Source organism: Triticum dicoccoides, chromosome 3B, assembly GCF_002162155.2.
Source record: "Triticum dicoccoides isolate Atlit2015 ecotype Zavitan chromosome 3B, WEW_v2.0, whole genome shotgun sequence".
Lineage (NCBI taxonomy): Eukaryota > Viridiplantae > Streptophyta > Magnoliopsida > Poales > Poaceae > Triticum > Triticum dicoccoides.
The window spans coordinates 703,503,236-703,518,330 of record NC_041385.1 but is presented as its reverse complement, the minus strand read 5'-3'; the positions used below and the strand labels follow the sequence as shown (position 1 = coordinate 703,518,330).

At 41.9% G+C, this 15,095-nt stretch overlaps 1 protein-coding gene across 1 annotated transcript; it reads right to left on the bottom strand.

The window, feature by feature from the left end:
- Positions 1–7,147: 7,147 nt before the first annotated feature.
- Positions 7,148–10,834, bottom strand: LOC119277986 (NEP1-interacting protein-like 1). The gene is made up of 5 exons (XM_037559343.1): positions 10,533–10,834; positions 9,928–10,106; positions 8,541–8,624; positions 7,702–7,869; positions 7,148–7,599 (listed from the first exon to the last, which is right to left on the bottom strand). Exons 1-5 carry the CDS (start codon positions 10,693–10,695, stop codon positions 7,456–7,458), a joined length of 738 nt encoding a protein of 245 aa, XP_037415240.1. The 5' UTR covers positions 10,696–10,834; the 3' UTR covers positions 7,148–7,455.
- Between the last annotated feature and the right edge of the window lie 4,261 nt (positions 10,835–15,095).

The window sequence follows — 15,095 nt, the reverse complement described above, 5'->3', positions numbered from 1 at the left end:
TGTAAAGTTTGACTTCTCAAAATATCTATACATACTACATTATGGAACAGAGGAAGTATGTCTTTCTTAAAAGAAGTTGTCTAGCAGCACATGGATTTTCTTTCTCCTCGCCTTAGAGCATCTAGAAACGTACCTCTCAAATCACCTGTATACATTTGGGCAGATGGCTTGATCAGTGGCCCCGATAGTGAAAATGCGACCCAATCCCCCCTTTAAACCGACCCAATACGTTCGGGTTGTCCGACACCCCTCAAATCCAACCCATATCTAGGATGAAAATGATGGAAAGCCCTGGCGCGCCCGATGCATCCGTCATGTCGGAATTGAGATCCATGCCAAAAGCCATTCAAGTTGTTCCTAACCTAGCCCGACCTAACCTCTTCATCTCCTCTCTTCCGCCTCGTTCATGCCTTTCCTCCCCTAGCTCAGTCCTTGTCCCAATCTCACAGCGCCGCCATCACCGACACAACACCATTAATGTCATCCTCGCCATCCCTGACACGGTCGCCGGCTCGGACACAAACGCAATACGTCTTGGTCCTCCAGTCATACACCTTACCCTCTATGTGTTCGAGAAAATTCCCAAAGTGTATTTTATTCTTTTGTAGATAAAACAATGGATTCATCATATGGGAGTTTCAGAACAATGTGTCTGATGAACTTATTCAAAAAAAGTTTGTTGATTCATCGGATTCGTCGAATGAAGAGTGAATGATGATGATAAGTATCCAAGAGGAAATGGAGAAGAAAGAGGAGCATTTTGTACACTAGGTGGATCAATTTTTTGCCGCAACACTCAAATTTTCACCACACTCCACAGGGATCCAATGAAGACCATTCAAATTTTTGTACACCAGGTGTGAAGTTTCATCTCTTTTGGAGCTCGTTTCCCGCTATTTCCTATCGAAGAGCATTCTGCTTTTTTTAGTGGTCAGAAAGTCAGTCAATGCCTCAAAAAAGTAGACCAACTCAAAAGGTGCTCAAATTTGAGCATGGGGCTTTGGATGGTGTGTATTAATCATATAAAAAGTTAAAAGTTGGAATGATTTTTTAAATTGAGTTGTGTGTGATAGGATTGGAGGAGACTAGTACACGAGGATAGGATTGTTGATGAGCGCCTGCTCTACAAGGACTAGTTTCAACCTGAATCAAAGTTCTATGATGGGGGTTTTTCGGATAGGATTGCACGACGCACGACTGATCTATCCTCACTGGGTGGCGTTTGTCAAGACCATATCCGATCTCCATGACAATAAACAATGCCACTTTGCAACAATGTAAGAGGAATTAGGAATCAGAGTGCTCCAAGCTCGTTGGGGTTATTGTTCATGGAGCTACAATGACGTGGGAATCAAAGACACTGTGTCATTTTGCAAAACATGATTGTCCGGGGATATGGTGAAGAGGTAGTCCGAACACATGATTTTGAGATGTCCGGAGTGCATGTCCGCCTCTCAGAACAAGATGCCAAGCATATTTGTGAACTTTCTGGAGATGCTCTCCATCGGAATGTTCGAGATCAAAATGTGCACATGCAACTACTCAGCGATATTGTGAAGCATATATATGACCCACAATGAAAACCAAGGAATTTAATGTTTGAATTGTGCACTCGGAATAATTTTTATGTTTGAAATATGTCTTTTCCACTATGAACAATTGTTATTTGCTATGATATTCAGGCCAATCAAATGGTTTGGAGGTTGGATCCGAGAAAGTGCAGCGTGTATTTAGTACAGGGAGGTGGGGTCCTAGAAAGTGCAGCCCCTAGGGCTGGAAAAAAAGCTCGAAGCACGCAAGCTAAACGATTAGCTCGTGACTCGGCTCGAATCAACTCGAACTCGAAGAATAACGAGCCGAGCCGAGCTTTAGTTTAAGATCGTTTACATACCAAGTTAAACGAGCTGATATCACGAGTACTCGTGTAACTCGTTAGGCTTGGTAAAAAAGTCAGTGTTTTCTAGTGATAGTAAAATACAACCATTAAACACCTTGCGTTCCAGCACAAGGCCCAGCCGCTCAAGGCCGAGCCACCCAGGAGACTCACACGTACATGACCACATATGCACATGCTAAATTCTCAGCAAATCTTTTTATCGTATTTGTAAGGTCTGATGTTCACATCTTTAACGAGCTTAACAAGCTAAACGAGTCAGCTCGCGACGAGCCAATCTTGGATTTGAACTCGGTATAGTAACGAGTTGAGTCGAGCTAGCTCGTTAATGAAACGAGTTTTAGCGAGTCGAGTCGAGCTGGCTCGACTCGGCTCGAATTCCACCACTAGCGGCGCCGTAGTTAGTACAAGGAGGTCGGAATATGTTTTTCTTTTCTTTTCTTCTTAAAATAATTCAGGATTTCAAAAAAATTGAGGAATTATGAAAAATATGAATTTTGAAGAAAGCAATGTTCAAAAAATCCTAAAATGTTCGTGGATTCAAAAAAGTATAAGAGATTTTAAAAATGTTCTCATATTCAAAAACATGTTCACAATTTTTAGTGATTAAAATATGTATTCAAAATATGTTCGTGATTTTGAACAAATGTTTGCAAATTCAAAAAATTGTTCGTGAAATACAAAAACTTTCATTGATTCTAAAAATGTTCATATAATTCAAGGATGTTCAGCAAAACCAAAAAATGTTCATGTATTTTAAATATTTGTCGATTCAAAAAAATATTCACAATTTCATAAATGTCCTGAAATTCAAAAATAAATCACAGTTTTTAAAATGTTTGTGAATTTGTAAAAAAAATGTGAATTTGGAACATATTCAGGATTTCAAAAAAATTGCAAATTCCAAAAATGTTCATGATTTCAAAAAAAATGGAAAATAAAATACAATGAAAAAAAAGGAAAAGAACGTAAAACTAAAATGAAAATGAAAAGAAAGAAAAAAACGAAATAGGAAAAAGTAGGAAAAATGAAAGGAAAAATAATCCAGGTAAAACCGGAAATAGCTAATGGGCTGACCCAAATATATGTAGTACTCCCTCCGTGCGGAAATACTTGTCGGAAAAGTGAATGTATCTAGATGTATTTTAGTTCTAAATACACCCATTTTCATTCATTTATGCGACAAGTAATTTCGGACGGAGGGAGTACATGAGATTGGCCCAGTTGGTCAACTTCGTTGGAGCGGGAAAGATTAAAGGCAAGAAGGGCACTGGCACAAAGATCGAACACAACAGAACCTGGTTTGATCCACCAAGGATCGAACCTGGTCTCCCATTCGGCCATTCCCTTTGCTTGCTTCTGATTCCCCATCTCCATGCTTGCTAACTTCATTAACTGTCGCCACAAACAACCGGTGTCAAGTCCAATTCCTTCCTGATTTGTGTGATTTGACGATGGTGTGTGTCGATTTGTTGTGTGCCCATCTACAGATATGGCACCGGAGGATCCCTCTACCTTCTGTTTCTGTCTTTGCGACCATCTTAAGACAACCTTGGAACTGAGAGAGATAATTGCATCTATAGTCCTTGTACTCGTTGGCGACGTCCAACTCAATTCTGAAACTTGCGTATTACTTTAATACAGTCACGATATATGAAAATACGTGGTCAATATGGTCCTTGAGGTTGAAACGCCAGTCCTGGTTCTATGTGTTGCATACGTAGTGTGTATTCCGCCGTATGCCATGTCAGACTGGCCCGGCTTGTCAGGTTGGACCCATACGTCAGTGGGATATTGAGAAATAAAAGAAAAAAATAAAAGAAAAAAATGCGTGTGGGCGCTGTGGTTCGCACACGCAAATTGTGGGCCGGGGAAGCGCACGCTAGCCACCAGACCAAGAGTGTACGAGTGATATGCGAGGAGATGCACACCCTATATATCGAGTACTCCCTATAAGAAATCTATTTAGTTTTTTTGAGTGAAAAGAAATATAATTAGGTATTCACAGTCTTTTTTTTCTGGACTGTACGGGCCTGTTTCTTTTGTTTTATAGCTACGGCCCAGCTGTCTTCTGCGTGTTCTGTTTTTTTGTTCGTGTTTATTTTTTTGGCAGTCTCCTATTTGGCGCGAGCAAACCCAAAACAAAATGGCACGAGCAACCTGGTGCGTACCCCACTGAGCCCACTGCATACAGAGATTTTGAAATTGCGAATATTTTTTAGTTCATGATTTTTTTTCAAATTGGTCAACATTTTAAAAAATTGGGCTGAACATTTTGTGAATTTAAACCTTGTTTTTAGAATTGAAAAAATGTTCACCATATTTTTTAAGTTGCGACATTTTTCATTCATGAAATTTTTACAAAATCGTCAATACTTTTTGAAATGGCGTATATGTTTTTTGGAGCTCGTCAACAAGGTTTTTTTTGCATAAGCAAACATTTTTGTTTAATTTTTCAATAAGTTTTGAAATTCATAAACATTTTGTTTGTGATGAACATTTTCTGAATTCATCAATATTTTTTTGAATCGGTGAACATTTTATCAAAATTTAGGAAATATATTTTTCTAAACCCGAAGCATTTTCTTGAATATTTTGATAAATTCGAAGACATTTTTTGTATACACAAACTTTTACTTGTGAATCATGAGCATTTTTTGAATCGAGGAACATAAAAAAAATCAATTCATGAATACCAAGTATGTGTGTGGGTGTGTGTGTGCGCGCGCGCGCGTGTGTGTGTGTGCGTGCGCGCGCGCGTGTGTGTGTGCGTGCGTGTGTGTGTGCGCGCGCGCGTGTGTGTGCGTGCGTGTGTGCATGTGTGTGTGTGTGCGTGAGCGTGTGTGCGTGCGTGCATCTGTGCGTGTGCGTGCGTGTGTGTGTGTGTGTGTGCGCGTGAGCGTGTGTGCGTGCGTGCATCTGTGCGTGTGCGTGTGCGCGCGCGAGATGTGAGGAGATGCACTCCCTATATATTTAGTCTTTTGTACAAGTTGCGTAAATTTTCTAAGTTGCAAACATTATTTTTTGAAATTTTCTAAAGTTGCACTCACTATCTGAGGAGATGCACTCCCAAAATGTTCACCATATTTTTGAAGTTGCGGACATTTTCTAAATTCACGAACTTTTCCAATTTAGTGAATATTTTTCGAAACTGTGTACATATTTTTTGGAACTAGTCAACAAGTTTTTTTTTTGCATAGGCAAATATTTCTTGAAATACATGAAAACAATGAAATTCAGAAACATTTTTTTGTGACGAACTTTTTTGAATTCATCAATACATTTTTGAAATATTGTTTTGAATATTTTTAAAAATTCACGGACATTTTTTGTAGACACAATGTTTTACTTTTTAATCATGAACATTTTATGAACTGATGAACATTTTTATTTTCTAAAAAACTCATGAATATTTTAAAATTCATGTATATTTTTAAAGTGACATTGATGTGCTTATAATATGTAGTGCATCCCAATGTTAAAAGAGATCCCGCACTTGGCCTGGTGGTCAGCTCGAGCAGTGGTTGGCTAGAGCTTGTGGGTTCGAATCGCCCCTGAGTGGTTTTTTTTCAAAAAAAATCCGGCCCGCTAACATATGGGCCGCATACGAACATGGCCTCCGCTATGGAAATACGAGATACGTATGTGACGTGTAGAGCCGGGACTGGTGTTTCAACTTCAGGGACCGTATTGAGCACGTATTTTCATGTACCGGGACCGTATTGAAGCAATACGCAAGTTCCAGGACTGAGTTGGACGTCGCCTGCGAGTACGAGGACTATAGATGCAATTATCACGAACTGAGAATACAATTATGCATTTATTTTTTTACACTAGGAATACAATTATGTATGTTTCCGTCGATTACGAAGAGGTCTATGGTGACTCCGTCAAGATCAAGATAATGTGCCGGCTCAGTCTTTACAAGGGACTCATATGAGTAAGGTACTGTGTGCAATTATGTATGTGAGACATTCTAGCCGGGTCCTATTGAGGATGGAATAAGAGAATTTATGGTTAAACGCTTGCACACGAAGTAACGACAATGTCGACTGGTCACCTTACCATCAATAGCCATAAAACATGGTTATTAAAACCTTGATGGATGTAGCTATCTTGCAACATCAATCAATTTCGCTGTTGCGTTGCATCTTCTGCGAGAAGGGACGTCACTTCTCTCCCTATAAACAGCATGATGGAGAGGTTTCGTTTGCTCCCATGAAAGGAAAACGCCGCCACTCCCACCATGTATTGTCTCAAAAAATGTATTGCAACTAGCAGCCTCAGTTTTTTTTTCCTCAGACACGTCATGAAGAAGTTCTTCCCATTTGAATGAGCCCGACCGCTCCGGCCCGGACCTGGTCCGTGCTGTCCCCTCTCTGTTCTGTTCAGGGGTATGGAGACGGCCAATGGTCCAATACTAAGGCTGGTCATAGTGGAGAGTAACTTAGACTAGTAACATACATATGTTACTAGTCTATGTTACTACCTTCATAGTGGGTAGTGTTATAGGTGTGGTAACATAGTTGCCTTCATTTATTACTTTGTAGGCTCATTATGCATTGGAAACCGCTATGTGATGGTAACATATTATGTTACTCTATTTGCCTCTTTCCTCATTAACTACTTGCCACATCACCAATTTTGCTTATGTGGCATCTATGTTACTACCTATGTTACTCCCACTATGACCAGCCTAAGTAGCTCCTTGTTCATTGACCAACATGGTCTGGTTCAGCAACCAATCCGTGTGGTTGGATGGTTAGGTGGACAGTAGTATCCCCGGCCCATTAAGATTTAAATCCCGATGCTCGCATTTATTCTTCAAGCGATGTGTTTTCAATGGGAGGAGACATCCCCGTCGACTACGAAGCGTCTACGCTGACTTCATAAAATCTCATATGATATGCCGGCTCAGCCTATCGAAGATGCTCATAGGGGTAAGGTGTGCGTGTGTGCGTTCATAAGGGTGAGTGTATGCGCGTACATATGAACACTTGTGTCTGTAATGTGATTAAAAAAACATTGTCCGACCCATTTTAATACTAGATTGCACAACAAAACATTTACCCAAACACATTATTTCAACTAGCACCATTTTAGCTGTAGAGAATTTGGGTAAGTTGAGATATTTAGAACTTATTCGTTCAAACAAAGAAAGGAACATAGGCAGATCCGTTTCTAACGACGCAAGCAGGCAGCTGTTGATTTGAAACACTTGCTGTCTGACCAAACAATGGCGGCACAGTACAATTAACACCAACCTTCAGTTGCACTGTATAAGACTCACTACTTGCAGCACTTGAAAAGATTGCAAGCGAATTCACCTTTACAAAGTCAGTATCAGTAGCTATCAGCAGAGAAAAAACATGGTCCATAATTCTGTAGCTTGTTAGTCATTTCCATTTAGATAATGCACATATCACGTTATTGCTATGACAAGAAAATCGTGCAGCCGGAAACGTTGCCCCACTCCACAGACTGGCAAAAGAAAGAAAGAAAACCTCTATGTATACAAGACTATTTTACGATTATGGAACACGAGCACGGGTATTCTGCGATTATAAACACAGGTGGTCTATATGAACACCACCCCTGCACAGTGGGCAGGTGGAGTTCCTCGGAAGCCAGTCGTCGATGCATCGCACGTGGAAAATGTGCTGGCACTGGGGCAAGGCTCTCACAAATTGCCGCGATCCGAAATCCTGGTCAGTAGTTTAGCATGTCATCAGCACGAGCAACTATTTTTCCTGGCTTATGTTTAGTGGGAGTCTGGGAATAATGCAGTCAAGAACACACTAACTAACCTGAAGACATACTGAACAGCAGGTCTTGTCAGTTTCCTGAGCAGAATTGGTTGCAGCGCTGAACCTGATTGCTGGGATCTTGTTGATCAGAGCTCTTGACATACCACCCGTGCAGCCGGTTTCAAAAAGGTCATTGTTGTCAATGAAAGGTGTACTCATTAAACTCATCTGCATTAGATAAAACACTGAATCAGACTTAGCATGGTGCACAAGCAACTGCCATTATAGTCGTCGTGCCTAGAAGTCATTGCTCCTATAAAATCAGATAAGAGTATGTAAACTGAAGGAAACATTCTATGGTCCTAAATAACAGATGGTGTGAAATCATCACTCACAAGTTTAATCTTGGATAACGGTTTTTTTCTCTCAATTTAATACCATAGATTACTTATCTTGAGTATTTACCATCTATGCTGCTATATAGTATAGTTTGCTAAATAGCATGATTGTTTATTTGTTTTATTAAGATAATAGCACGCATACATATCTGAAGAATTTCACACTTTAGACGCCAAAACAAGACATTTAATGCTTTGGTCTCTCTAGCCCCACAATCTAGTTCTAGATATTCCTATAACTAGAAACTTCCTTTGCAGGAGAGTGGGAGAATGTTATTTTCCATGTACCTAACCATTTTAATGCTAAGAATCTGCTACATCATAAATTGTAGGTTTGAAAGTGTTTCACTCTTTTACTTATATTAGATGAATATAAGATTTGTTTCTCCTATAATCTGCCACGGTTACTAGGTATCCTACCATTTTAGGCATTAGAGAGCACCGATATCACACTACCAATCATTATGGATTTACAACCAGCTTATATGAAGAGCTATATACCTGACTTTGCACTGCACGCTGGAGTGCTGGACTGACCTTCTCCCAAACAATTCGTCCACTGAAGAGGCTAGAGATGATGTCTAGCTGAAAGACCGAAACACAAACAGAACATCAGAACAAGTAAAACCTAATTCTGCTTATGAATTGCTGCTTCGCCTGTTCTCACACAAAAATGTTCATAACGTAGTGCAACAACTAATGAAATGCGATATTATTTCCTATTGAGAAAACATTTACTTGTAGCAAATGTTTCCATGGTTTCCTAAGTTAGCAAATTTCATAATTCCCATCGGTCGACATCGTAGTGAGGTATGTGCTTGGGTAGGTACATGAAAATGATCCTCCACCTTTCTTGATGATGGTACATAAAGAAACGAAAACACTAACGCCCACACGTGTGGGCGTTACCCAATTCGCCCACACGCCTGGATCATCGTTCATTGTCTTTTGCACGAATCTTGACACGAAAAGGTGGATTTGGTGTGCCACGTAGGACGGGGCTGGTGTGTGGGCGTTGGAGAGTTTGCCCACACGCCCGCACCATGCTGTTTGCCAGCTGCATTGTGTGGGCGAACTGCTTTTCGCCCACACAGCCACCAACTAGGTCATGCGCGTGTGGGCGAACTGCTTTTCGCCCACACGACACTACTACCTTGTGGATGGCAACTGCAGTTACGCGAACGTGCAACTTGGTACACACACATGGCAACTGTGATTCATTGCTACATGGCAACTACAGTTACGCGAACGTGGCAACTCGGTACACACACATGGCAACTGTGATTCTTTGCTACACGGCAACTGCAGTTGCGCGTACGTGGCAACCAGATAAACACACATTGCAACTGTGATTAACAATACATGGCAATTATGGTTGGACCACACGTGGCAACTAGGTAAACACACATGGCAACTACTGTTTTGACCATATGTGACAAGTAGTTAATCACACACGGCAACTACGGTTTGATTACACGCGGAAACTACCATAAATTAGACATGGCAACTATAGTTAACCAAAATAGATAGAGTTGTCATGCTTTTACAACTACACTTGCCATCCCGAATGACTACATCTGCCAACCAGGATGGCAACTAAATCGTCATCCCACGGGGTACCTAACGTAGCTGCGTCAGGACGTGTGGGCATTTTTGCTTCGTGCCACACGCACGGGATGGAGATGAGTAGTATTTGTTGGGCGTGTGGCACGAAGTAGCCGCGCCCACACGTGTGGGCAATTCTAATGTCCGCCCACACACAGCCCGTGTGGGCTGCCTCCTGCTCACACCACACACGGTGTGTGGGCGCATGTCGTATATGCCACACGTGTGGCAGTTATCGGCGTCCTAAAGAAAAGAGGTCACCGGATGATTCTTCCATACTCACCACAAAGAGAAAGCTATACTTTCCGGATTCGCTAGATCTCCAAATCTCGATGCAGGATTCAACGGCCTCAATGGAAAAGACCGCGCCGGAGACCGCTCCCACGCCGGCGCCCCGGAGCATGCCGCTCTCGGTGGACATCCCCATGAAGGCGCCGATGAAGATCCCGACCAGTGAACCCACTGAAGGACAAAATTACAAGGAGGAGAACTTTCAGATAAAATTGTTAATTGTACCAGCCATTTATTTACACTCCACATGAGCTACTCAATGGAACAATTCCAATGCAGATATGCAATACAACAGCGAATTAAACAGAGAACGAAAACAGAGGACGCCCCGGTGATCGACCTAAACCCGTATAGAATTGAGAAGTGGAAGGTTTAAAGATAAGATTAGCATGTCTGGTGATCCAAGATTCCTGCCTGCAAGATTGAATTGCTGCCTATAAGCTTGTCCAAAATTCCAAAGAAAATGGCACAGAACCCCAAAAATTGCACCAGCGAGGGTGCCGTCCCACCCAATACTCAATTCGTGATCAGACGCCAATGCTAATGAGTAGCGAAACACTGGGCGATAAGAGCAAGGAAGCAAAACAGGGCACGCACCGACGGCGAAGACGAAGGCGAGCAGCGCGCCGAGCGCCCGCCCGAGGGCCGCCGCGGCCGCGGCGCCGCGCGTCCCGAGCGCCCTCCACGCCGCATCGAAGCGGCAGCGGGGGCTCGAGGCGCCGGAGAGCGAGGAAGGAGGGGGAGGCGCCCGACGATCCATCAATTCAAGGCCGGCCGGCGAGTCCCGAGGAACGTGGCGAGCATGCCACCCCTGCGGCAGGCGTGGAATGGCTCGGGTCGTGGGCGCGGGTGGGAGGGAGGGAGGGGAGGGAGAATCTTGAGGGACACGGAGGGGGGAGGTGGGGGAGAGTCTTGGGGCGAGACGGAGCAGAGGAAGAGAGAGAGAGATGGGGAGGAGCAGGGGAAGGGAGGGATGGGAGCGCAATTAATGGGTAGCGAGGGGGCGAAACCGCCGTTGCTTCCTTGGAAGCGTGCGTGTGATGAATGGTGTTTTGGGTCGGTTCGGTCGTGGTCTGGTCAGGGTTGGGGCCGCGGCACGCTCCCCGCCTGGTTCTTCTTCGGCTCAAAGCTTGACTCAATATATCTGCATCTATCTACACCCTTGTGCAGTGCGCAAATAACTTTTAGATATAAATCGTTTGATGAATTCAGATCGATAGGTGGTAAATCCGAGCGTCGCTGACCGTTCGGTCTCCTCTTTGTTTCATCGGAATCTGCCGTGCCGTACGGTCTGGAAGTTTCTACGATTTATAATGTAAGTACTTGGTACACTATTTCTAATGGAGAATGTATTTATCACGTTCACTGCATCCGCACGTACCAATTGTAAAGTCTAGATATCTTTGTATAGGTAATTTCTCCCTCTCACACGGTTCACGTGCTAAGCACGTACTTCCTCTGTAAATTAATACTCCTCCGTTCCTAAATACTTGTCTTTTTAGAGATTTCAAATGGATTGCTACATACGGATGTATATAGACATATTTTAGAGTGTAGATTCGCTCATTTTGCTTCGTATGTAGTTACTTGTAGAAATCTCTAGAAAGACAACTATTTAGGAACGGAGGGAGTATAAAGGTTCTTTAGATTGCTAGTACTTCAGTGTTCTAAAAGGTATTATAATATTATATTATTTCACATAGGGAGTACAACTTACTAGTTAATATGCGGTAGAGGCCTCGCATGCATGCAAGTACCCATCGTTAGTTTAACTATGCTTATTTGATTGTTTTTGTTGCTTAAACTAAAAGAAAGCTGAGTAATAGCAATGTGTACTCAGGGTCGGATGACAAAAAATGTTCAGAGAACTTTTACCTTTGAAAAAAAATACTCCCTTCATTTCTTTTTACTCTGCATATAACTTTTGTCTGAAGTCAAAGCATCCCTATTTGACCAAAATTATAGAAAAAAGCATTAACATTTACAAGGCCAAAGGAATATCTCTAGATTCACTATGGAATCTAGTTTCATATTGTGTATATTTGGTATTGTAGATGTTGATATTTTATTATACAAATTTGGTCAAAATTTGTAAAGTCTGACTCAACACAAATCTTGTGTAAGAAGGAACGGATGGAGTGCTATAGACGACGCTCTGCCACGCACGGCTATAATTACCTAGTCCGAAGGTGATTTAACGATCGGGTAGACATAGTTTTTTTTTTTAATGGGGTTGTCGGGTCGACGTACGTTAAGGCTTGTGTATCTTTGTCCTATTTTTTCTTTTCTTTTTCTGGGATGGTCAACACGAGCCGCACACTGATTTGCGGTTGTATTTGTTTTTTTAGGAGTTGTGGTTGTATTTGGTATGGGAGCAAATGTTATTTGCTGCTTATAACGGCCCGTACCGCACGGATGGCCGAGTCGCTCGGGGCATAGATCGTAGCCCAAGCGTTGATGATGCGTTTGATTTTGCATTATTCTTCATGGATAGTTTCGGTTTTTGATGGTGCGATGTGGGTAGCACTGTCATTGTGTTTTTTCTATTTCCTATTTCTCTTCTTTTTTTCACTTCTATTTTTTTCATCTTCTTATTCATTTTTCCTTTTTTTCTCCTTTTTCCCATTGCTAGAAATTAAATGATTTTAAAAACATGAACGTTTTCTAAAAACAGCCTCGAATAGCATTTTTGTAAAATGTGTGAACATATTTTCAGAAATACATTAGCACTTTTAGTAATGTGTTTTCCAAATAAAGTGTGAACATTTAAAAAAAAATGATTGAAGCTTTTCTCAAATGCATGAAGACTTTTCAAAAATGTGTTTTTGTAAGAAGTATAACCATTGTGAAAATGAATGGATATTTTCTAAAATATGTGAAATTTTAAAATTACATTTTAAAAAACACATGAACATTTTATTAATATATATATTTTTTAAATATGAACATTTCAAGATGCGTGGGTATTTTTAAAAATACTCTAACACTTCTAAAAATTTCGTAGCAAAATTTTCTAAATAACTAAATATTTATTCAAAAGTTAAAGTGAATTAAGAAGTAACAAAAGAGGAACGAAAAAAGGCTTGCGAGCGCACAAGGGTTGTTTGGTTCGCTCACTCCCTCCGGACAAAGAAAACACTAATTTTGTGGCAAACATACATTTTCCAAATGAAGAAAGATTATAAGCAATCGGTGGTGTATGATGAAAATCCATCGCCTTCACCTCCACTAGATTATATACTGACAATATTGATCAAACTTGGCATGAACCAAGAATTTTTCAACAAATCAAATGTGAAACCACCGGACGTTTCACGATGAAAACTAAATTGATAAGAAAAACACAACTTTTAAGCGTGTATTAATTAAGTCAATCACTTATTATTTCATGACTCGCAATATGCTATCCATTCGGGAAACTCCATCTTGTTTGCACCTAGTTTTGATCAGGGCATCCAACATGATTAGCAACTGTAGTTTCTCAAAAGTGAGAGTGCATGATACCATATAATTCATGGTTCTCCATAATCTATCCTAAATTGTTATGGAATCGTTGGAATGCCCCATGAAATCGCAAACCTCACCGTTGTAGCAGAAAACGACGGTGGGCTTCACGTGGAAGTAGTCGCCGAGCCATTGAAACTCCTGGCAGTCTGTCGCGCGGCCGACAAGACCTCCTCCCCTAGGTCGTCGGTGGCCGATTATGCGTCACCACGGTGCAAGGGGAATAGGCATCGGGGGAGGAGAAGTAGGGAGGAGCAAGAAAAAGAAGATGTTACCACTAGAGGCCGGGGAAGAGGACAAGATGAAGAGGGTGCGGTGCTACCGCCCCACCGCTGATGTCGTTGCCCCCGATGCTTTTTTTCTCTTTTTTCTACCGTCCAGTAAGTGTGTGCGCTCGTGTGCGTGAGTGTGAGGGAGAGATGTAAGATGAGTGTTTTTTGGTAGAGGTGCTGGGCAAGGCGTGGAAAAGGCGCTCGATTCTTCAGGAAGGGCCGTACTCATTAAAACAAAGCAAAAAAAAGATTAATAAACAAAGCAATTCTACCCAGATTGGTTTCGTGCACTCTCGAAAAATATGACGATGAAGTTATAGCGAATATGGTAGAGTGGTTTTTACCCCATATCCTCCATTTTGATGGTTATTATGGAGGCATGAGGCATGTAGCGACTCTGCTAGAGTTAAAAAAAACAGTAAAAACATTCATACAATCCTTTTCTTCTTTTCTGCAACAGAAATTTGAACTAAAACCACAACAATAATTATGGAACGGGGAAGTAGTTTTTAAGCATTTTGGAGCATTTTTTCAGACTAATATGAATGCCATTTCTCCATGAAAATTGACACATAGGAGAAGCACTAAACAATGCTCTGACACTTAGGGTTTTTTTCCGGAATCTTCTGTGTCCTGCTCTGGTTGTGATGGTAGGTGTGTCACTTAGTACACTTCTTAAAAATAAGTTTTTTTTTTTTGAGAAATTCTTAAAAATAAGGTGTGCAGCAGTAGTTCGTCGTAGAGGTTTTAGCAATCAGAACAGATGTCAAACAGTCCCGTGAAGCTCCAATCTCCAGTCCAGCGCCAGGGCCTAAGGCACAGGATGACTGGGCCTCCCATTCTGGAGGCCCAGGAGCTCCTGGAGCCACAATGCTCACATTAAGTCCACGCAGAGGATAAGCAAGTTTCACAGCTAAGCAAACCAGTAGGGGAGTTGCGGCAAGAACAAAACATGGAGACTTGATCTGTGCTCGGGCGGGACGGACTGACAACGTATGTGATGCTTTCGCTGCTGAAGCTGTAGCTATGTCACATGCGATCAACTTGGCAGCAGAGCTAGGTATGGTTCGAGTGGAGTTTGAGACCGACTCGCAACTTCTCGAGGAGGCACTGGACCTGCGTAGGGTGGATTCCTCGGCCTACGCAGCGGTGATTGAAGACATGAAATACCAGTTAAAGATTTGGTTTTCTCATTTTAACATCGCTGTTTGCCGGCGTAGCGCGAACTCTGTCGCTCATGAGCTTGCTAGTCTTGGTCGTTTATGTGATTCAGCCCACTGTATGCAGTGGGATACGGATGTACCAGCCCAAGTGGGCGCATGTGTGTTGGGTGATATGCCCGCACGTTGAGTAATAAAGCTATGTTGCTTTCAAAAAAAAACCA

What these genes read in the sequence shown, in the direction of transcription:
- LOC119277986 (XM_037559343.1), bottom strand. Translation starts at nt 10,695, where the DNA reads ATGGATCGTCGGGCGCCTCCCCCTCCTTCCTCGCTCTCCGGCGCCTCG. An exon ending in CGCCTTCGTCTTCGCCGTCG is followed by an intron (nt 10,107 to 10,532) that starts GTGCGTGCCCTG and finishes TTTGTCCTTCAG; the next exon opens with TGGGTTCACTGGTCGGGATC. An exon ending in GCTGTTCAGTATGTCTTCAG is followed by an intron (nt 7,600 to 7,701) that starts GTTAGTTAGTGT and finishes ACTACTGACCAG; the next exon opens with GATTTCGGATCGCGGCAATT.